Here is a 22,644-nt window from a genome sequence, read left to right on the forward strand (position 1 = left end):
TTGCCCTCCTCTAACTTGACCTAATTCTTGCTGGGTCACTGTCACATTTTATTAAGTACTAGACGATCTGGCCGAGCAGCGAGTAGAGTCATTCTGCTTGATCCAAATCTTGCAGAGCTCAACGAAACCCGGCGGGCCTAAACTCAAAAGATTTTAGGCAATGATCAGGAAAAACAAAGGAATAATTGAGTTTGGGCTAAGTGGTGAGATATTAGGAAAAGGTTCCGAACACTCGTTTTTTAATTCTGCACTCTTATGTTTGTTTTCTTCCGTCTCTTAATTTGTCATTAATTTATTCAACCCAACAGTTAAAGAGACGAGCTTAAAAGAAGAAAAATATGCAGACCGAGAAAAATGGAGTGCAGACATCATAATTAGTAATTAGTACCTTTTTAATGAATGTCAAGCCTTCAAAGTCAAGGGGGAAGAAATGTAAAAGGAGTGCCGGCGGGAGCTGGGAAGTGAGGAGCACGATCCCCGGGTTTGATTAATATTTTAAAAAGCTGGTTGGTGAGTTGTGAATTTCAACTGAAGTACTGAGCAAGTGAGTAGCATCTGACTTTGGTATGTTGCACACGTGCATTGCGATCTAACTACCCATATCATAATCTGGTAGGAATATTTTTGCTCACATACCACCCTATATATCATCATTGTATGAGTTTAAATTTCGAGATCTGTGTAATTGATGGACACAAATATCAAAATTTGAACTTATCCAATAGTAATAAGGAAGATAGTGAGCACCACCACTCAAGTGTGTTGAGCGAAAAATGCACCCTAATACGCCTCTTCCTCACATTTTTCTTTTGAAAAATGATATCTGCACTCATTTTCTTCTTCTGCCTACCTTGCTTATTTATGTCCTTGATTTTCCTTTAATTTATGCAAACCTAAACAGTGTGTACATAAGAACAAAAAGAGTGTGCGGATATCATTTTTCATTGTTTTCTATCTTTGTTTTTTGTTTACTTAAATTGCAATATCATTTTTCATTGTTTTCTATCTTTGTTTTTTGTTTTCATTGTTTTCTATCTTTGTTTTTTGTTTACTTAAATTGCAATATCATTTTCCATTGTTTTCTATCTTTGTTTTTTGTTTACGTAAATTGCATAGGCCATCTGATGAGTAGTGTTTTTCACGTCATTTGACAGAAGAAAAGATGAATATTTCAAACTGAAAGCCATAACAAAGAAGCAAAGGAGAAAATCTCCCGTCTCCACCAAACAAATACCACAACAAAACTGTCTTCTGTTGATCGGTACTCATACACAGATGCAGGATACCATATATAGGGGCTATACAGTTAAAAGTGCCTAGAAATGAACTCGAAATACAGAAGGAAACCGCAGTTAGCACCGTGTGTGTGTGTGGCTGCTTCTTACATTGAAACAGACGAACCTTGAATTATCGACACCCTAGGGTAGCTCTTCCTTCCTCATTGATAGTTGTATTTCTACAAATTTTCTGAAGATCAATGTACCCTATAATGGTGTCCTCGAAAAACACACCGTCAAGGTTTGCTTCGTTGAAGGTGGAACCTGATAAGACAGTGTTAATAAACAAAGCTCCTTGCAGATTCGCTTTCTCAAAGTTAACCCGGTCTAGAACTGCGTTCGAGAAGTTTGTACCTGAAAAAGAGAGAAAATTTGATAATCACCTCTTTCATTCCATATTACGATCTTGCGCATTTGATAGCAAGGATGATACACAAGCTTACCCTTGAAGCTGGCTCCTGCAGCATAAGCTTTTGACATCACAACTTCTGTCATGTCTGCGCCATCAAATTTGGCTCCGGACATGAGTGCTGCTGCAAGACTCTTTCCCTTAAGATTGGACTTCTCATTTGTGTAATCACAGAAGCGGAGATCTATTGCCTTGTCGTAAACTCCATTTGCCTGGCCTATCGTATTTCCAACAAATGCAACCTCACATCGCTTTGGATCAGTAGACAATGGAGGCAACCTCTATTGGATACAGAAGAAGTCAGTTTAGCAACTTTTCACAGTCACAGCTATAAGAAGTTAGAACTAGTAACTTATAGTTTGGATGGTGACATTTTGGCTCCTGCTTATTTAATGGACATGGCGGCGTTTCACAAGAGTTGAAAGAAAACATAATAAGGGAAAACGGGGCATTCAGAAAGGATTCGGTAATAAGAGATCGATACTAGAAGTGGCAAAGTAACAAAAAAATCTTATAAAGTATCCTGAGACTCTGCTCATGCCATAAATGGATTTTCTTAAATTTTCTGATACTTAGAATGCTATTGGAGGCAAGCATTGTGCAAGCGGATTGGTACAGACTTGTCTGGTTCTCTACGGCGATTCTAAAACAGGGTTTATTTCTTGGCAGCTTATTCGTTCCAACTAAGGCTAGACAAATTTCCTGAGCCTAGACAGCCACCTCTCAACACAATCTTTGTCGTGACGAGTTTAACTGGATAAAATCGCTGTAAAGGAAAGAGTTTAAGATTTTCGATTACCACATTTGGTGTAAAGGAATCTCCCGATTCATGAATAAAGCTTTGTGTTCTGAAGCTATGTTTAGGACCTCAAGGATTATTAACAGAGAAATTCGTAACTTGTGGAATTTTGGCGTGAGTTTGTTACCGGTTAGCTAGTTGTATGTACTAGTTTTGCTTGGTTCTTGATTGTCCTTCAAGCTGATGTTGTGTTCCTCACTTTGTATAGATGATCTTGTTTTACAATACAAAACACTAGAAGGCATTCGGAAGTAAGAAAAGCGCGAGCACAGAATGAGATTGAGTTCAAGATGGGGAATTCAAATCTTCCATGAACATTCCATTAGTCCATTGTGTATAACATCTCAACTACTTATTTTGCATGATATCTATATGCTTCCATTTTAAACAGATGATGAAGATTACAATATCGTAAGGCAACGGCACCAAAAGCAAGCCAAGTGAAGAATAAATATACGGAATGAGAGGGTTTCAAACCTGACCAGCAGCAATTACAGGTGAGGCAGCGGTAGTCACTGCCCAAACAGCAAGAATCCCACAAGCTGCATTCTTAACTTGCTTCCACTGATTCAATTCCTCCTTTGTCTCATGACCATCCCTAGAAGCTGCACCCGCCCAATGAAACCAAAACATAAATCCACATCTTCCAATTTTGCAGTATAATGCAGGATACAAAACTAGGCAGAAAAGGGCGACCTCAAACCAATAAGGCACCCCGGAGGGTCGGAGGCAACGTCTATAGTACGCAGCCTTACAAAGAGGTTGTTTTTCCGACTCGAGTCCCAAAACTAGGCAGAAATTGCTTATAAATCTACTAAAATAGAAGTTTTCCAACTTTTTTACAAGACGATGTTCTAGAGAAGGGTATTCGAACTTTGGTGTAACCTTCCAAGGGGGCAACATTGGGCCTAGCCAACCTTCCTAACCTATATATGCAAAGTTTCTAAAGGCCATTTGAGACTGCATCTTTAAAAACACTTTTATTTATTAGAACTTTTACTACAATTGATTTTATTAGAAACGCGTTGAAATTTTTATTAAAAAGAACTTCCTAAGAAGCATTTAGAAGGCGTTTCTCCAAGTGCTTCTACGAAAGTACTTGTAAGTGAAGCAGAACATGAAATTGTTTTTCGTAACAAAAAAGTCAATCTTTATAAACATTCACCAAAACAACTGAGAAAAAATCAACGAGGAAGGCTTACCGGAGCAAAATACGCGCGGCGGCGAGTGGAGCTGCGGGCGTTTCGTCTGGGAGAATTGGAGAGAAACGCCGTTTCGAGACGGAAGAATCGATGAAGAAAGTGAAGCAGCCATTTTTCAGAAGAAAATGGCAGAACTGAGACGATGGTCTTCTCTTTCTCTTATCCTTGTTCTCCGTTACAGTTAGTTTTCCATGGATCAAGATGACGTGGCTTGACACGTGGGATCGTGTCTGACGCCAGTAAAAATCTTTTGCTCTTAGCCTTATCCCCGCGGGTCACCGCGGAATTGTCAATCTACGGTCACGGTTGCACCACCCACCGATGGAAGCGACATGTCGTAGGAGTTCAAAGTCGAACTTAGGAATGAATGAAGAGATATTTGTTAATGTGTTCGAAGAACAAAGCGGTATGACATGTATATAAGGTTTTTTTAGTTAAAATATTTTTTGGAATTTACATAATTTTTTATTTTGGTTTTTGAGATTTGAAGTCAATAGAAATGATCATTGAGTTTATCCATCATTGATCATTTTGATCATTCCTTGAAAAATCTTCATTAAATAAAGATAAAATTACAAAAACAACCTTAATTTTTGTTGAATCATTTTGGCCTATTGTTTATTAAATTGAGAGTATATTTTTATCATTTGGTCAGTAATTCTTCAAGGAATAACTAAAATAATTGATGATGGACAAATTCGAAGATTATTTCTATTGATTTCAAATCTCTGATACCAAAATGATGAGTTATGCAAATTTTAAAAACTATGTTGAGTAAAAAGCGTACGTATAGCGTCTCTCCACGACGAGACAATGTTAACTTAACTTGAGTCTAGTTAGTTGCCTACACGTACATAGTAAATTTTGGTAAAAGCGAGTTCCTAAGGTTAAGGAACAACAAACAACAAAAGGAAAAGGGCGGAAAAACGGTCGGAGGAATCGGCGTTTGACTTTCTTGGGATATTTGAGGAATCTGCCTCCTCTGTTTCTCTTTCTCTGACTGCGCACTGCCAAAAAACAAAGAATCTGTTCCGACAATGGAGAGCCAGAGCCAGAGCTCGTGCCTGTCGTACGAGAAGATCAACGGCGTCGCCAGTTGGCTTGGGACCCACGTGGCATCCGCCTTCTTCGCCTCCCTTGAGCGCTGCTCCTGCATCAACCTCTCCACCTCCGACGACCACGAAACCAACCCCGAGGAGGCCCACGACCGCCCCCTCATGCTCTTCGCCTCCCGCTCCGTCAACCTCAGCGACCACCGCCCTCACTACGTTTCTTCCACTTCCTCCGCCTCCTCCTCCTCCGCCCCTCCACCGAACGACGTCGTCAACCTCCCCGTCTGAATGGGTGAATCGGATAGGTTGGGGTCGTTTTGTTTCTTCTCTCTATGGGTTGTTCTCTGCATCTTGAATATTTGTGGGTTTCAATGTGTCCTTTTCAGGTTGTGAAGTTTGAGGTTGGATCGGGAAAATTGGGGTTGGATTTGTTGTTTGTGTGATTAAAAATTAAAATGCTTTTTTTTTTCTTTTCTTTTTTCTTTTTTTTTTTAATCTCTGTGTGTTGTTTGTTGCTTCTCTTCCAAGTGATATGCAATTGGTATCGATGTGAAGGAAAATAGAAAGTCTTTCTGAAATTTTATGGGTTTGATTTGATTTCTTATTGTGATCGTTCTATAAAGAATAATTTGTGTTTTGGAATGTGAAATTGTGAATGGATTACTGAAGAATATCTAGCAATTTGGTCAGTTGGTCATGACGTAATAGTGTGATCTCTTTTTTGTAGTCAAATTTCAATCTCTTATCTCAGAGAATAACAAAAGATGTGACGCGGTACGAAGCTAAAAGGATTACAAGCATAATTCCTCGAAGAACAAAACTGAAAGGTTGTCTGATGATTTTTAAATTTTATTGAAAGATGATTACAATGGAAACAGCCAATGGCTTAAATAATCGGATTACAATTCTTAGGACAACTCAAAGGTGTTAAGTAATTAAACGATATTAATCAAACAAGAATTGAAAGATCTGATTTTTATTACATAATTAAAATGGCAATTTTGGAAGCCTAAACAATCGTTTTTGGTATTAAAGACGGGCACATGGTACTATGATTTTTGTTCAACTCGCGGTTTTTTATAAAAACGATATATTATACACCTGATTCTGACACCAAAATATTTATTATCGTTCTTTATGTCACCGTATCGAATTAATTCAACATTTTTCAACTTTAATTCTTCTTTTTCAGAATTTGAAACATTTTATTTTATTTTATGTTTTTTGTTGGGCATGTCTCATATGTGTCCTACATCAAGATGACATATGTGGATAGATAGGCAAGTTGGTCATGGCATAGTAGTTTGTTGGCCTCTTTTTCTCCAGGGTTTGAATCCCTATCTCGTAAAATGACGAAAGATGATATGTGGTGTGTTAAGCTAATTAGCCACGGCATGGTAGTGTACCTGCCCCTCATCTCTTTTTTTCTAGGGTTTGAATCCCTATCTCGTAGACTGACGAAAGATGATATGTGGTGAGTTAAGTCAATTAGCCACGACATGGTAGTGAACCCGCCCCTCACAACTCTAGTTCGAATCTCCCATATCGTAAAATATCAAAAAATTACATGTTTAGAACAGTTTGCTAGGGCATTGTTGATGTAGCTCTTTGATAAGTTCGAATCTTCCATATCCAAGGATGAGGAATGTTCTAGATTTAGCAATTGGATCACTCATTTTGGGCCTACGGATAGGCCTTGTTGCGGGCTTAGGGCAACTCTAACCCTAAAAGTCTATTGGGTTATAAACAACTTAATTCCCTTTAGTGAACAGTAACTACCTTTAGTGAACAATAACTGTCCTATTGCATTTTCATCCCTAAATTGAATAGCTCAGGCTATTGGTATTATTTTTTTTTAATTTTTTATAAAATAAAAGATAATTTTATTTTTGAATTCAGATAATAATAAAAGATTGGTTCAAAGTATTGAAATGTGGTGTAAGGTGGAAGAACATGATTAAGTATTTATAGAAAAAGAAATTTTTTATTTTTTATTGTAACTGACGCCACCATAACATCAACCTAATGTCACACCTCTCAAGCATTGAGCCAAGCGATTTGGGCCTGGTGAGGATGTCGGGCTCCCCCGAACCCCAATGGATTGCCTATCCCTTAGGATATTTGAATGGGCTGGAGTTGCTCTTATGTTTCATGGGTTGGATACATGGGCTACTTATCTCCCAATATTTGCAACAAAAGAACAAACATCCATGAACATGCTAATCCGGCTTCCCCTTTTCTTAAAAAGGTTGTTTTCCTTTCTTAAACTCCAAACAAAATAAACTTTAGAGGTTACAAAACCAATTAATCTAACTTCTAATCTTAATTATAATGTTCTGTCATACCCAAAAGAAGATGGAGGAGTGACAATTATCGTATGTCGGTTTGTCGGAGATTCGGATTTAGACCCGATAAAGTAAGTTTTGTCAAGCTAATCACGCTCATAATTCATCATGTGACCTCCCAACTTTTCTCAATTTTTTTTTATGGGTTCGTTGAATGTTGTCACCTTGTACAATTGTCCTTGAATAATGCAAGCTTGTTGGCCAAAAGTAGAAGATAAACAGTTCAATAATTGATGTTAATTTGTTTTGTGCTCCTTCCTTTTCACTTTATAATTCCCACTAATACATGTCTCATGTCCCCCTCTTCATAATTAGTCATATGCTTTTTTCTCCTTGTCTCCTAATTGAATCTTTGATACTTTGATTATCTCCACTAAACTGAAAATCACTTTAACGACATAAACTTACCTATAGCATGTCACTGTGAAGGTATTCCAGACTAATAATGCACTTGGACGATAGTTGGAGTCGACGGCTCTCCTAGGATTCCCTCATCTAAGAGGATCAATTTCGCCCTTGCGACATCATAGGTGAGTCATGTCAAAAGTTAAAACACTTGACAATACATTTTAGGTTTGGGAAACAGAAGAGCGATAAAATGACGTCCCGATGCAAACAAGTAATGTTGAGTCCATTTTACTTTTAGGAAGACACATCAGTTGTGTAATTGTATACTTTTTCTACTGTGGTATTGCCATTTCATTTAGAGCAAGAACATGCAGGAAAAAACTACATGAATATTTCATTTACATATCAGAAAGAAAAATTGCATTTGACATTACAAAAAAATCTCAAAAGGACTTCCTGTTAAGTTAACAAAATCGCTAACGATGCGAGGCTAGACTAAGCTGATGTTAGACTAAATTGACAGTGTAAATATACAAAGGTCTACGTCGACGAAAACCCGGTTAGGAGTGCTCATCCTTGGACACATGAGCTCCCGCAAATCATATTCCCGTTAGACATGTCTTCTCCGAAAGACTGGATGGTCTTTGAGTTTCCAGCCCCTGGCTGAGGCAGTGAGCAACTTCGGACGAAATGGATTCCTGCACATTCCCACTGCCAACCAAAGCTCGCCGACCCTACCATGAGATGGACCAGACATGGCAGACAACAATTCAATCATTCTAACCGGCGAGCACGATGGAATGGTGGAGTTCCCCACCATCTTTTCCCCAAACGAATTCCAGCCACCCCCTTGAATCCCTATCCATTATCTTGGAGAACAAAGATGTTCTACAAGGCCCACAGGCACCTGAATTATATAGATATAATATCTCATTGGCTCTCTCTTAACAAATGACTTCACATCTAAAATTTGAGAACCGGCAGACCAAAAACATCCCACATTGGCTATAATTATACCATCTGGACAAGCTAACCTCGGCCACTGGCTGATTCCGAATTGGATTACATCACAACCATGGAATTTCAGCCACCTGTCAAGACATAAAATGGTCACCGTCACCTCTGAAATCTGACAAGGGGCCCATCGGAGAACCAAATTCTCAAGGTCATCGATCGTGCACATGCCTGCTAGAGTTGTCAACCTGACCCTGCTGTGGCCATTGATGCTGCCAAAGGTAATGTCACTCATCAATCCATTAGATTTGCATCTGGTAATGAACCAAAGCAGGCACTACGCGATAAGTTTACTGCAGAGGGGATAGCTACAACTCTACGAAAACCATGCCAAAGACCACAAAAGTATCAAACGGTTACTGGTAAACCATAATTGTGGAATGATCTGATCCGTCCATCCCATCCTGCAGTAACAATAACCATACCCCATGCATGTGAACTGGATGTGTTCTGGCAAGAAGTTTTAAGAAACTTGTACTCGGATTTGTGCATAGTAGATTGCTTTGCCAGTGGGCTCGAAGTTGGAAGCTTCTCCTCTGGCCAAGTCGCAGATCCCTTGGGAATAGACTGAAGGAAAGAATCTTGGCTGAGAGAAAAACATGCAGGTGAGGAAAAAGGCAATCTCTCTGGTAAATTCTCATCGACAGCCTGAAATTGCCTCTCATTTTCTACGGTCCCACATTTAAATCCAGACCAAGGTATTGCCACAGAAACATTCGTGGAAAAGCGCTCACAAGATCTTATCTTTTTTGCTTGAGAGAGCACTCGTTCTTCATGATTATTGCAGTTCCATACATATACACTAGAATCCTCATTAACCGAGACTATATGTTTCCCATCTGAAGTGAAAGTAGCAGATGTCTGGTTTCCTGCATTTCGTTGACGAGAGACGAGGTTTAGAAAAGAGAAACGTATAAAATTCATAAGCCAGATGCTAAAACAGTGATATGCACAATGAACTGCCTCTAGAAAATCAGAGTGGTGGAAACCAATAAAATAAGAAACAATTACAACTAAAAGTACCAAGTTATGCAACTACCTGCATACTTGCCGACCACAGATAGACCATGAAGAATTCTGACCTTTGAATCGGCACAAGTGACCATCACTTTGCTAGAGTCTTGTGGGAAAAACTGTATAAAATAACAAAAATTACTGAACTTCAGATCCCCTATTGAATAGGTAAAGTGATGTGTAAAAGAAAACAAAACAGAAAACACAGCAGTCAGGAAGTTAAAAGAAAACAAAACAGAAAACACAGCAGTCAGGAAGTAACTACCTGGAAGCCTGTAATCTTTCTGCACGGGGACTTCTTTTTACTTTGCAAGCATAATTGAGCATCCAATTGCAAATGATTATCTGTTCCAAGATACAAATAACTACTTCATCAGTACAAACTCAAAATTGAAACGTCGCATTAGTTATGATAGAATTAATAAACCAGCATCATAAACTCCAAGTGAGCAGGGGCATCTACTCAGTTTCTAGGCAAAGGACGTGAATAATTCGGAGGAGGGTGAGGAATGCAGGTCTAGAATGTCGAAGCATACCTGATATATTATAAAAGCGGCAACTGCCTGTCATTGAGCCAACAATTCCTCCCTGCACAAGAAATCAACGGTGTTTGAATAAGCATTACTTAATATGTGAGGATACATATACATTTCTACATAATTGAAGGGCAAGAAAATCACCAAACCTGCCCATCAGGGCGATAGCACACCGCAGTAACTATATCTCTTATATCACTCCAATCAACAACTTGGCAGCAAGAAATTCCCCAAATACGTACTTTGCCATCTATTGAACCACTGATGAAGTAATTCTCATCCACTGGATTAAATTGAACACTGGTCACTGCATGATCAATAATAAACGAAAAATGGTAAGAGGTCAAGCCAAGCCAATATATATAATCATAGACAATAGACAGCAGCTCACCATAATTACTATGGGAAAAGACTTTGAGGCAACTACCGCATCCCACTTGCCAAAGACGAACAGTTTTGTCAACCGAAGATGACAGAAGATACTGCATTCAGAACAAATTAAACATTCTGCCATGTATCAGTAAATGATAAAAAAATTCCAGATTACTAGAAACTTAACTGCAATAAAAATAATCACTTACATTACTCCTTGACCAAGAGAGATCCAAGATATCACCACCATGCCCGTGAAATTCATGCAACGGTTTCTCCAATATCCGGAAGACTTTTGGGGGAAAAATAACACAAGCTGAATCTGATGTTTTCCTAAGGCTACTTGATTTGCCTATTGTATCCTTTTCCGAAAATAGTGGATTTAGTTCAGAGAGATGATTCACTGTGAAGTAAATGCAGGATGGATCTATTTCCGGAATGTCATGTTCATTAGATCTCTCATCCTCCACCACTTGCCAGACACGCAGAATCCCATCTTCACCAGCACTTGCCAAGTATTGTCCATCGGGACTGAATTTCATTGCCAAAATTGCGCCCTCATGTGCCTGGATATCTTGTCCCATGTAAAGTGCTGAAAGTTCCTTCAACCGCTTCCCGCACTGGCGAACCTTAACTCTTTGTGCCCTGAACCCCATGATTGCAGCATTGTCATCGTGTGCCAATTCATCATCCTCCCCTTGCCTATCAACAAGGCATGCGATGGACCGCAACCTACTCAACCACCCCTTCTTAGCTCTCTTCAGTATCCCAGCTCTATTGTTCGCCTCCTCCATTCGATTCTCCGTCAATTGTAGAGACAATGAAGATGAAGAACAAGAAGTGCGCTCGGACTCTTTGGTCACTTCTTGACCTTCACGTACCTTCCCATCCAGCCTCACTTCCTCTGCATTACACTCCAATGGCTTCCCTAAATTCCCATCTCTACATGCAGAATCATCCTTCCAATCCAACTCAATTGAGGAATAAATGGAGTAGTCATTACGCCGACATGACACAAATGACCGACTCAAACAATACTCATCCTCAACACATGAGGTGGTTCTCAACACAGCCCCGCTACTCTCTCTAACTCTCTCAACCTCCCCTGCTACATCACTTGCTATTTCCACTGAAGTCTCTCGATCCGCGCTCAGTCCCATCCACTCCCGAAACTTAACCCGCCGCTCCTTCACACTTCTCGGGGTTCTATTCCACACATCATACGGAAAACCAGCTGGAACCCAATTGGTGAAGGAAGAATTGGAATCAAATATCTCAATGGTTTCAGACCCTGCATCGGATGTTGATGCAATTTCCTCTTGTGCATCAAAGAATCCACAATCTTCTTCCTCTTCACTAAAGCTACCCATTATTCTTTGAGTTCAACCCATCAGATTCCACATCAAGAAACCAGCATTATAAACCCCAGGCAAAGTGCCAAAATCCAATCCCCCTCCACACAAGCAACCCAATGGAGTAAGGGTAACTACACAAAATTCAAATAAAAAAACACAATTAACACAGAAACCAAGAGCAGTTCAACACAAAATACTTGTTAAATTAAACAAAAATGGTAATTAAAGCAATAAAACAAAAACCAAGAGATCCAACATGGATCCCAATCCACACCCATTGAACCTGGTCTTCCACTACAATATATAAAAAAATCACAATAAAATATGCACAAAAACCCCAAATAAAAAATTAAAAACAACCCAAATTCTAAAAAAAAAAAAAGCACTTTTGAGCACAGAGAAAACCCATTTGCAGAATTTGATGTTCATATGATTACAAATTTACAATCCAATAAACGAGCCAGAAAAAGGAAATTAAATACTGGATTAAGCAAAAGCGTGAAATTTGATTACATGGGTTTGGTTCTATGAGATTGGTATGCAACTGGGGAGGGCATAGATCGAAGCAGCCATGTGTAAATTTTGGAGCTTCCGGGGACTCTCGCTCGCTCGCTCGCTCGCTCGCTCGCTCTCTCGAGGAAGCAAGGAAGCACTCTCTCTGCACAAAAATGAAACAAAAAATAATAAGGAAATAAAGTATTTATTTTAGCAAATTAAAAAGAAAAAAAAAAGGTAGAGAAATAGGCAGGGGCAAAACAGGAAAACGGAGGATTATTCTTGATTTTCGCGATCGATGTCCCGAGAAGCGAGATTTCGAGAGTGCTTCTGCCTTCTGCTTGTGTTTTGTCTCTCTCTCTCTCTCTCTCTCTCTCTAGACTCTGTTGTCTCTCTAGAAAATAAATGGTAATTTCACCTTTTTCCCTTTTTTTTTTCACTCCAATCAAATTAATGTTTCAATTACTTTTTTCTTTGTGTGTTAAACTGCCAAAAAGAGAACCAACAAACTTGGTATGAAAAATAATTATAACCAAAATAAGAGTGGAGCTTTTGCGATGCTTCTAGGCTTCTAGCTAGGGAGAGCAAAACAAAATGGATTAAGTATAAATAGTTTGTTTACGTAAGTAAATATATCAGCTAATCAAATCAGCATGCTTGTAACAATATGTCACGTTACCAAAACTTTAATAAAACTTTTTCTTGATTAAATCAAAAAGTAGTGTGATCGCGACATTATAAGTTTTAATTTGAATTTCTTTTGTTGATAAGAATATAACGTCATGCTATCAAAACTCAAACAAATTTTTATTTCTTAATTAAACAAATGAAATATGAAACATGACATTTTTCGTAGAAAAATAAATGCTCTTGCTATTAATATTACAATCATACGCTGACACTACATGGCTCGAACACCAGGTTAAAATAGTCCATCAAACCCCCTTATGGCAATGAAATATATATTTTTTAATTTATTAACATGCGCAACCTTAACATTTATTTTTTATTTGCACCTATATGATCTTTTTATATGTTGAATTTTAAACGTTGAAACTCAAATACAAATGAACAAATATTTATTATAATTATTCGGATATGTGCATTTGTGATTAATTTTTCAACATAACTTGTTTCTTTTCTTTTTTTTCGCAGCAAAGCATGATTCTTTTAAGCCTGCCTTTTTATTTTCTATGGTTTAATTTAATCTTACAAAATATTTGCCGAATAATCAAACGACTCTCAACCCTTTTTATGAGCATTGATATTGATACGATTTTATATAGAACTTTTGCCATAAATCGTGGAGGAACCAAATATTGTCGCCTTCAACCCTCTTTACCCCGAAATATTTTTCTTTTGATTCTCTTTTATAAAATAAAAATCCGATTAGATTGACTTGATTTTAATGGGTTTTTTTGTTGGGGAAAAGAAAGGGGGGGGGGGGGGGGACGAGTGGTTTTTTTAGTAATTATATAATTGTAGCATACATAATAATATTAGGTAGTGGCATGAATTTGGTAGGTCACTTTCCACTCCAAGTGGTGGTCAATGCCAAAATTTGTTGACTTGGAATTCCAATTTAGAATAATTGGATGACTTTACTTTATAAAAAAGCAAAATATATAAAAATGTGAAATATTAAATATCAAATTGGGAAAATTTGACCATCTAATGAAAGATTGCATGTTATGTTATAGTTTTTAGTAAAATCATTCCTAAATAGAGCCATATATAAAATTTTGGGTTAGGGTTTAGACCTAAATCGAGATTATATACTAATGCTAGATTTTTGTTTTGTTTTAAAATGCTAGTTGAAAGTCAAATCATGTTTAACAACAAAAGCATGGGAAAAAATGTAAATCTAAATCTAAATTGTAAATTATACATATACTAGAACTTAGTTCAAAAGAACTATTCATTAACAGTAAAATGGCTAAAATGCCCTTGGTTTCTTCCATGTTCTTGTTCTCTCGCCTCGTTTTCCCTAATTGTTAGGTTAGATGGTAAGGTAATGAATATGCCCTCTTTGTAAGAAACTGGCTACAATACTTAATTTAACTAATTCATGTGAATATAAATATTTAATACATGCAAGTGTAGTAACTAAATCTATCTTTGTAATGAAATCCGTCAATAAAAATTAGAGTACAGGATACCACCTTGTCAAAAGAAAAAACAATCAAGCTTTCCCATAGAGCCATATATAATTTAGTGGCAGATCAATGTCACACAACATTGATATTTGTTACCCACTCATTTGCTAACTCAAATTTACTTTATTTTTTAGCCTATATTTCAAGGTGAAATTACCATTTCACCATAGCAGGGCATGGGCAATGCTTATGATGCCCTCCAGCCATATAGCCAAACCCGCCCAGGCCGACAGTTCAAACTGGGATATCCTGGAGGATGTCACCTGCGAGAATAGGGCATGGGTTATGCATGGGTTCCATGCAATGCGTCCAACGAATTCAATGATTTTGTCTCTGCGGATTTTCATCGATTTCATGTGATTACAACAGTAATTATTCGGATTTAATCACGAAGTAGGATTCTCTCGTCTCCAAATAGAAAAAGGCAAATAAACAAGTAAGCAAGAGAAGAGAGAGAAGGGGAAGAGATTTGGAGATAAGGGAATTCTCCAATAATTACTGCATAAAAAAATTAATTGAAAACATGCACATTTAGGAAAATGATTTATTCTTTATTGCATGCACGTTCTGAGATTATGTAAATTGGTTCCAATTGATTACTGCAGATTTGCAGTGTGCAGCATGATCATTTAAAAAGAAAGAAATAGGATTAGTACTAATTAGGTGGCTTTGCGTTAGGTTTATGTCACCATTAAGGCCAAACAAACTCTTAAAAGTCAAAAAAGTAAAAGTCGGTTTGTTTCCGCTAAACCGGGCAGTTTACTTAAAAAACGATTTCGTGTGTTTCAGTTTCTGGTTAAACAAACCCTGGTAGTAGTCGGCAGGTAGCACAGCTTTTTGTTTTCTTTCTTAAACTCCTTGATCATGTCCTAATTAATGTGCAAGAGAAGAGGCTTGTTTTATAAATTAACCTGCAAAGTAAACGAGTAGAATTGACGGATTGAGATTCACTCTGGTTCTCTGTATTTAGAGCAGCGAGTGGAAAATTTCAGATCATTTATTTTCAATTTTACGGCTCTTATTAGCTTATTTTATTAGCCTACTTGACAAAATAAAAAAACTTGAATAATCCCGAATCTTTTTTTCTTTCTTTTGAACAGTTCAGATCTCTCTAACAGCGAGCTCCAAATAAATAGAAACATACGGGACTAAATTAGTTGTTCTTAATCATATGTAACCATTAATAAAATAAAGAATACTTGAGCCTTGACTAGTTATAAATTAACAAAACCTGAGGTCTCAATTTCAATTTTTTCGAAAGACGAATTTAAATTAAATTATTATAACTACTTCATTGTGAAATTGACACTTCCTCACTTTTTAGTATAGATAAAATTGAATGTATTAAAAATATATATATAAATGTTCATTCTTGTGTTTTTCTTTGATGGTGATTTGTAAAAGTCACACTAGACACTCTTGTTTTTATGCATAATAAAGTGAAACATTTACACTTATGATTTACCTTTAGCTTCCACGACTTTAATTGGTGCCAATTGAGCAACATCCCCTTTCATCTTTTTGGATTAAAGTTTAGGGTATAAAATTTCCATTGTATCATACTGGTGATTTGTATTGGGAAATAATTTTCACACATCATTTTTAACGTCTCACACACTCATCATTCTTTTTATTTATTAAATAAAATGAAATTTACAACCGCAATTAAACAAAGATATGTAAGAGGCTAAAAACGACATGTGTTTGCATTTATATATAGACACACACATCTTATCAACATTGATCATGCAATTGGGGACTTGTTAATTATATAGTTTAATCTTTCTTGATGCGAGGATCAAGAAAAGGGTACTTAAACTATCATGAATTAGAGTTGATCATACCAAGCAATATGCATCATGCATGAGCAAATACTTGCCTCGACATGACGCTATACATCAAATTCACCAAATCAATCAATCCGGGCTTTTGAAATTTAATCTAATAGTTACAAATAAGAGGCCCTTTAAAAGTTATAACAATTTTAGCCGTTAAATCAAATTTGAAGGACGTAGATTAGGTGATTAGATGGATTTGGTGGAAAAGATCTGGCGAGGATCCCTTTACATATATAATATGTATTATCCTAAACTATGATTGAGAATAAGCATAAATTCATCAAATAAAAGTGTTTAATTTATATTCCAAAACATTCCTCCTCGCATATATGCAGGGCATATGCATACGGCAAATTTGCTGTTCATGCCTTGGTATGTGACAATATGTGTCTGTCCTCACATGCATGGAACCAAACAAAGTGTCATGTGGCATGCAATGCACGTATCAAAAGTTGGTGCACCAACAAATAATACACACAATCGAAATACTTAGGGTTTGATTATTGGGTAGCCAACATTACAACTCCAATTGGTTAGCTAGCCTGCAATTTTATGAGTTGTAACGTGTAAACTTGTAAATGCAAGAGCCATAGAAGAGGTACATTACTTGTACGGAGCCAATCGATACACTCTACTCTTTAGGGAGCGGGACACATATATAGCGTAGCATTATCGTAGTGTTCGTATACTGACCAAGTATGGACCACGTTATCAATAGTTTCATGTTTTTGCCCCTTTTTTGGCTCTATATGATATAAGGGCTGCATGGCGGTTTGTTCTTATGATTCTCTTAACGGTTGACCCATACCTTGATTTTTTTATTTTATTTTGGTAAACTGTGTTTAATTACAACTCTAGCATTGCATGCATGGATCAATATTTGGACGCAACTTGTCAATCTCTCCTGATGGGTGCGTGGCGAGGTGCGTGTACGTACTTAACAAGAGATTTTTCAATGTGCCGATAACACAGTTTGGTACACGAAATATAAAAATACACTTAATTAAAAACTTAAGATTTTTTTTTTCCAATTTATTGTAAACTTCGACGTATTAATCGTGTTTCTGACACATTAAAAATTTTCGTAGTTATCAATGGAAAGTCCTCCTCTTTCCTCTTCTAGCTAGCTAGCCTAGCTTGCCACGTGCATGGTGCCTTGCATTACTCCCGGAATTGGCTGCCGACATTGATCTAAATATAATATAATTGTGTATTTGGTTTGTTGGTAGAGAAAATTAGGTATGTAATGATTATCTGTACAAGTGTACATGTATAGTTTTATGTTTCTTCTCTCCTTGCATCGATGCGTCCGGGGCGACAATTGATAAACTAACCTTTAAGTAATGGCTTCATACTACGTACAATCACCATTAAAATTATAGATGAGGCGGTTGGGTATGTTAGCCATGACGACATATTTTTTTAACACTCAAGTTTGAATCAGTCATTTTATAAAATTGTAGAATAATGCATGTAAAATGGTATAATGATGTACATATTTAGTTTTAGCTAAATTAGTTAGAATAGCGTGCTTCGTCCTTTGAGTTTGTATCTTTATTCCTATAATTTAAATAATATTAGTATTATCAGATCATTTGTTTGAAAAATGGTATAATAAGATAAATTAAGATCAATTAAAGGTTTAGTCTCCTCTAATGTAATAAAATAAAGAAGCGCTAATGTGGGAACTTAAAGTATTTTGACTAATAGACGTCACATGTATAACTTATCAAATATGACTACTCTGACTTTGACTAAATGCACATTTCGTTTAGTCAAATCCTAATGAGCTGAAGGACCACATTCTCTACGAAGGCCTTAGAAGCACACAACTAATAACTCTCGCCACACTCTTATTACTTCCTACAATCTTTCTGAATTAGGCATCGAAGGCCTTTGGCTAACACCACACCGGTGTTAGTCTAACCCCATAGCTAAAATTATGTATTATATCTACAAACTTAAGTTTCTATTGATTAATCTACCTAGATCTAGAGAGATACGTCAACAATCCCCTACTAAATCCATCAATTTTATCTTCAACTAACCACATGCTCAATTTAAGAGGTGTGATATTTTATCACAAAAGCTCGTATAATAAGGTTATAAATTAGGGGTTTTTTTTGTTTTTCTGGACATGAATCCTCTTCGGATTCAATGGCCCTAATCCACCAAGTCCAATCACCCGGGCCGTTGAAATGTAATCAAAGAGCTAAAGTTATTATAACTTTTAAAATGGATCTCTGTTTGTAGCCGTTAGATCAAATTTCAACGGTCCGGATGATTGGACTTGGTGGATTAGGACCACTGGATCCGGAGAGGATCCATGTCCTTTTCTTTTTTTTTACTATCAAGGTTAATGCTTCATGCATCATGGATGACCTACACATGCACTAACAAAGGCAGATGCATGGATTACAACTGAACGTGATGAAAAAAGGTTGGCATTGGTACAGTGTTAGATCAAACAGTTGACTTTTTGACATAAAGACACAAAAAATCTAACAATATCTATATCGAGAGAAGTATCTCGTAAAACCCTAGTAATCTATGATTAAACACTTTAGCACGAGAGGCAAATTAGAGATGCACGAACCAAATTATAAGCCTTTCAAATCTTATGACTCTTATCTTTCAAGAAATGAGAAAAAGCACGGGAAAAGTGAAGTGAAAACTACAAGTCCTGCAACAAGTCACAAGTGGGATATTGTAAGATTATGATGATAAGGTATTTGATATGTTTGGAGTTGGGGGTGATGACCCTGACCAGCTGTCATATAGTTCCATGGCTATTGGTCCTTCCTTTGATATATTTGAGTAGCTAAAACTTGAGAGTTCCGAGGTTTGGCAACGGATCGTGCTCAGGTTTAATTCGTAAATCAAATTTGATCAACTCGCAAAATAAGAGAAAAGTTGTTAGTGTTAGATATGTTTTTTTGTAAAACAATATTCTACAATAGTCAAATTTACGAAGATAACTCAAATTCGGAAATTCAGATATATGAGAGAGAGAGAGAGAGAGAGAGAGAGAGAGAGAGAGAGAGAGAGCAATTTAGTATTATTAACAAAAGGTTAAGAGTTCGATATTAGTATAATCAATTAAGAGATTGAGAATTTTGAATTTGAGTCGCATGAGAACACTATGCTCACTAAAATATTAGACCACATGTGTACTAATCGTTTACACATCGAGTGTTATGTTTAAGAACTTTTTGAATCGAGTAGTGTCCGAAGTTGTAACCCTTATCTTTGTAGACAGAAGAAGAAGCATGGTCGTGGCCTGTGGTGGGGATTAAGTGTTAGACAGTTTCCACCAAACAGGCTGATTGGATTGTACGATTGGGTCCATTTCTTTGCGATATTGTATTGTATTGTTAATTTAGTAGAATGGATACCCCACTGCCCATTTTGTCTTTAGGCAAGGAAATTCTCAACGGAATTGATGTTTTATTGTAAAATTGATTGACATTAACAGTAATTTAACTCTTTGTAAGCACGCGTAATGTTTCTTGATTTTTCAATTCGAGTTTATACTCTCAACTTTCATATTGTTAGTAAAGTAATCCAATAATAGACTTACTTGAAAATGCTTTTCTATAAACATTAGAAGCACTTCGCGAAATTTAAAAACCGTTTTTGACAATTTTGACATGAATAATTTAAAGTGTTTCTATATTAGAAAACTATTTTTGTAGTGCTTTATGGAAAAAAAAAAAACATATGTAATAAATTACTTTCAAGTTTTTTTTTTAAGAAAACACAAATTTTTGTTCATTAATATTTTGAAGTATAAAAGGTTTAAACCCTTTATTTTAGACGAGCGTTCTAATTGTGTTATCATAATGGACTATTGCTCTATATTGTGATGCGTTTAAGGACCAATACTCACTGAATTTTCTAAACCCGTACGTAATACTGTTGTAACTTCCATCTAATACAAAAGGGTTTAAATAGGTAAATACGTGGTGCAAATTTTAACAAAGTTACCCAAAATGAGACTTGATCCACACTGGGGGCAAACGACATTTATTCCATTAATCAAGCCTTCATTGGGATTGGAGATCTGGTGAAAAATCTGTGGTAACAGATATTACCTGTTGGCTTTAGCTTCCAAGCACCAAATACAAGTACACAAAATCCAGTTCATATTTTCTGAAACAGGACCACAGTTACATGCAGTCACAACTAATTATTTGGGTAGCAAGAATTTAGTGTGGTTGTTGGGACCACAATTGTGGGGGAGCGTCTGATCAAGATCTGACGGCAACAGATGCTTTTGCCAGCTGATCAGCTACTACTGCGGTTATGGTAGCTTCTGGTTTTGGACCACTCTGAGCTTAGGTATGGCTACAACTGTTTTTTCCTGGACACATAAAGACTAAAGTGGTCCTGAACTTGATGATAATTTACAAGTACGCCAGAGAAGTGTGCTGGATATTTGAACTGAGTTAGATCTTGAATTTCTTCACTCTCAAACTCAACCACCGTAATCATGAGTACATTGGTGGTGCCAAAAAGCCATTTCGACTTTTCAGATCTCGTACGAATTGACCGTTATGACGAGATAGCATCGCTCAGTCCTTTTTAACATACAATAATAATGTACGACTTATAATTTATAACAACGATATAATTTAGCTTGATGATGACATGTCAAGAAACTCTTATTGAAGAACTTTTTCAGGCATTTCGATCAATTATGTTACCCCTTATTTTAAACAAGGCTTAAATATTAGCGTTGAAAAAATGTATGATAATTCAAGCTTACTGAAATATATTACAAGTTATTGAGGTTTTCCGATTACAATGACCTCATTGTGGTCTCGCCACTTTATGTATCATTCTATATCTTAGGAGATAAAACTCAAATGGTTCAAATCTTTTGATTAATGTATAGCCAAGTTTTTGTAAATGTGCTTTCGAGATTTGTATTATAAAAAAAGTTTCGCTAATCGACAAGCGCATTTCATTCCCCGCAAGCAAGCACGTCTTATTGTATCGGATCAAAACCTCGCGAATTGATCTATATCTAGAGATGCACATTGATGGAATCTTCACAAAATAAAGAAAAGAAGGAAAAAAAATCCAAATGTTGGTAAAAAGTGAACCTGACGTGAATCGAACACGCAACCTTCTGATCTGGAGTCAGACGCGCTACCATTGCGCCACAGATCCGTTGATAGGATTGTCAAGGGACAGTAATATAGGTCTACGAAATGGATTTTATGGTATTTCAAACAACTAGTGGGCTTGCGCTCGGCTTTTAGATATGGGCTGCAGTTGTACATCAGGAGGGGCCTAGGCCTAAACTACCCAAGCCCAAACTCCAGCTTTTCCCAAGTTCATTTTCGTAGAGAAGTCGTCGAAAATAAAATCTCAAATACAAAAGTAAATGCTCTTAATCACACAAACTACAACTTTGACCATTTTAAATGGAGAAACTCAAATTTTCATTCCCAGTTTCTTCAATTCACAACTCTGAATTGAAACAATCAAATCATTGTGGTTGAATGCAATTAAGGATTCGGCTAGTTGGCCAAGACGGTGTTTCTGTCTTTTTTTAGCCGAGTTTGAGCCTCACCCCCGTAGAATAGTTTAGAATACAAGATCATATTGTTAAAAAAAAAATTGTGGTCTAACAGAAACAGTCATGAGTATACAATTAGCCTGTTAGGGCATATTAGCTTCATTGAGCTCCATTTAGCTCTTGATCAGTGACATAAACAAAGGCTACACAAAATGCTCAGTTGGGTATTCATTCTCATATCCATTGTAATCATAATACAATCTCTCCCCCTTTGTTATATCTCGATTCGAAATCCATAAAACCCGAGACTCGCCATTGTATCGAATCTTACACACTTCAACTTCTGCTTCTTCCTCCCGTCCCTGCACCAATTCACAGTAACTTCGGTCGTCGCATAGGCATCATCCAATTAGTAAAAAACTAATCAAATCGTTATGCAGGCAACTAATTTACACATGAAGGCAGAATCCAGTTTTGGAGCGGGGGATAGCTTACGGTGTATGATTATCGATTCCGTTGATGCAGCGCGCAATGTTATCATGCTTGTAGGGACAAATGACGAGGCTTTTTGAAGGTGTACCTGCTGAAAGCAATGTCATTGTGCTGTCTCCATCGTCATTTTCGCGGTTCTTCAGATAATCGACATCTCCAGCATATTCTGTGATTAATGTCAAATCCCTTGTGTGTTTATCAGCCTCAACGGTGAACCTGTGAAATCAATCGTTAATACTGAATCAGGGAGTCCAGGTACAACAACTACAAGAGAGAATGTTTTGTTGTTTCCAGGATCGAAAACAACACGAGGGGAGGACATTCTCCTCTCTCCATCATGCTTTTGCATAAATTCTAGCTCGTTTGGTGTGCTTTTAAAATGATTAAAAACGTTTTTGATGAAATGTTTTTAG

At 37.0% G+C, this 22,644-nt stretch overlaps 2 protein-coding genes and 1 non-coding gene across 3 annotated transcripts; all 3 read right to left on the reverse strand.

The window, feature by feature from the left end:
- Positions 1–1,146: 1,146 nt before the first annotated feature.
- LOC137733994 (thylakoid lumenal 17.4 kDa protein, chloroplastic-like) lies at positions 1,147–3,837 on the reverse strand. Its single transcript, XM_068473221.1, has 4 exons — positions 3,688–3,837; positions 2,963–3,090; positions 1,721–1,967; positions 1,147–1,631 (listed from the first exon to the last, which is right to left on the reverse strand). The coding sequence occupies exons 1-4, from the start codon at positions 3,797–3,799 to the stop codon at positions 1,408–1,410; spliced, it is 711 nt and encodes a 236-aa protein (XP_068329322.1). The 5' UTR covers positions 3,800–3,837; the 3' UTR covers positions 1,147–1,407.
- A 3,936-nt stretch (positions 3,838–7,773) lies between these two features.
- Positions 7,774–12,523, reverse strand: LOC137733977 (uncharacterized). Its single transcript, XM_068473202.1, has 8 exons — positions 12,237–12,523; positions 10,578–11,854; positions 10,388–10,478; positions 10,146–10,303; positions 9,997–10,048; positions 9,726–9,805; positions 9,486–9,579; positions 7,774–9,315 (listed from the first exon to the last, which is right to left on the reverse strand). Exons 2-8 carry the CDS (start codon positions 11,736–11,738, stop codon positions 8,795–8,797), a joined length of 2,157 nt encoding a protein of 718 aa, XP_068329303.1. The 5' UTR covers positions 11,739–11,854; positions 12,237–12,523; the 3' UTR covers positions 7,774–8,794.
- An 8,792-nt stretch (positions 12,524–21,315) lies between these two features.
- Positions 21,316–21,387, reverse strand: TRNAW-CCA (transfer RNA tryptophan (anticodon CCA)). The gene has a single exon. It is a non-coding gene; the product is annotated as a tRNA-Trp (tRNA).
- Positions 21,388–22,644: the final 1,257 nt, after the last annotated feature.

Source organism: Pyrus communis, chromosome 5, assembly GCF_963583255.1.
Source record: "Pyrus communis chromosome 5, drPyrComm1.1, whole genome shotgun sequence".
In the NCBI taxonomy this organism is placed as follows: Eukaryota; Viridiplantae; Streptophyta; class Magnoliopsida; order Rosales; family Rosaceae; genus Pyrus; species Pyrus communis.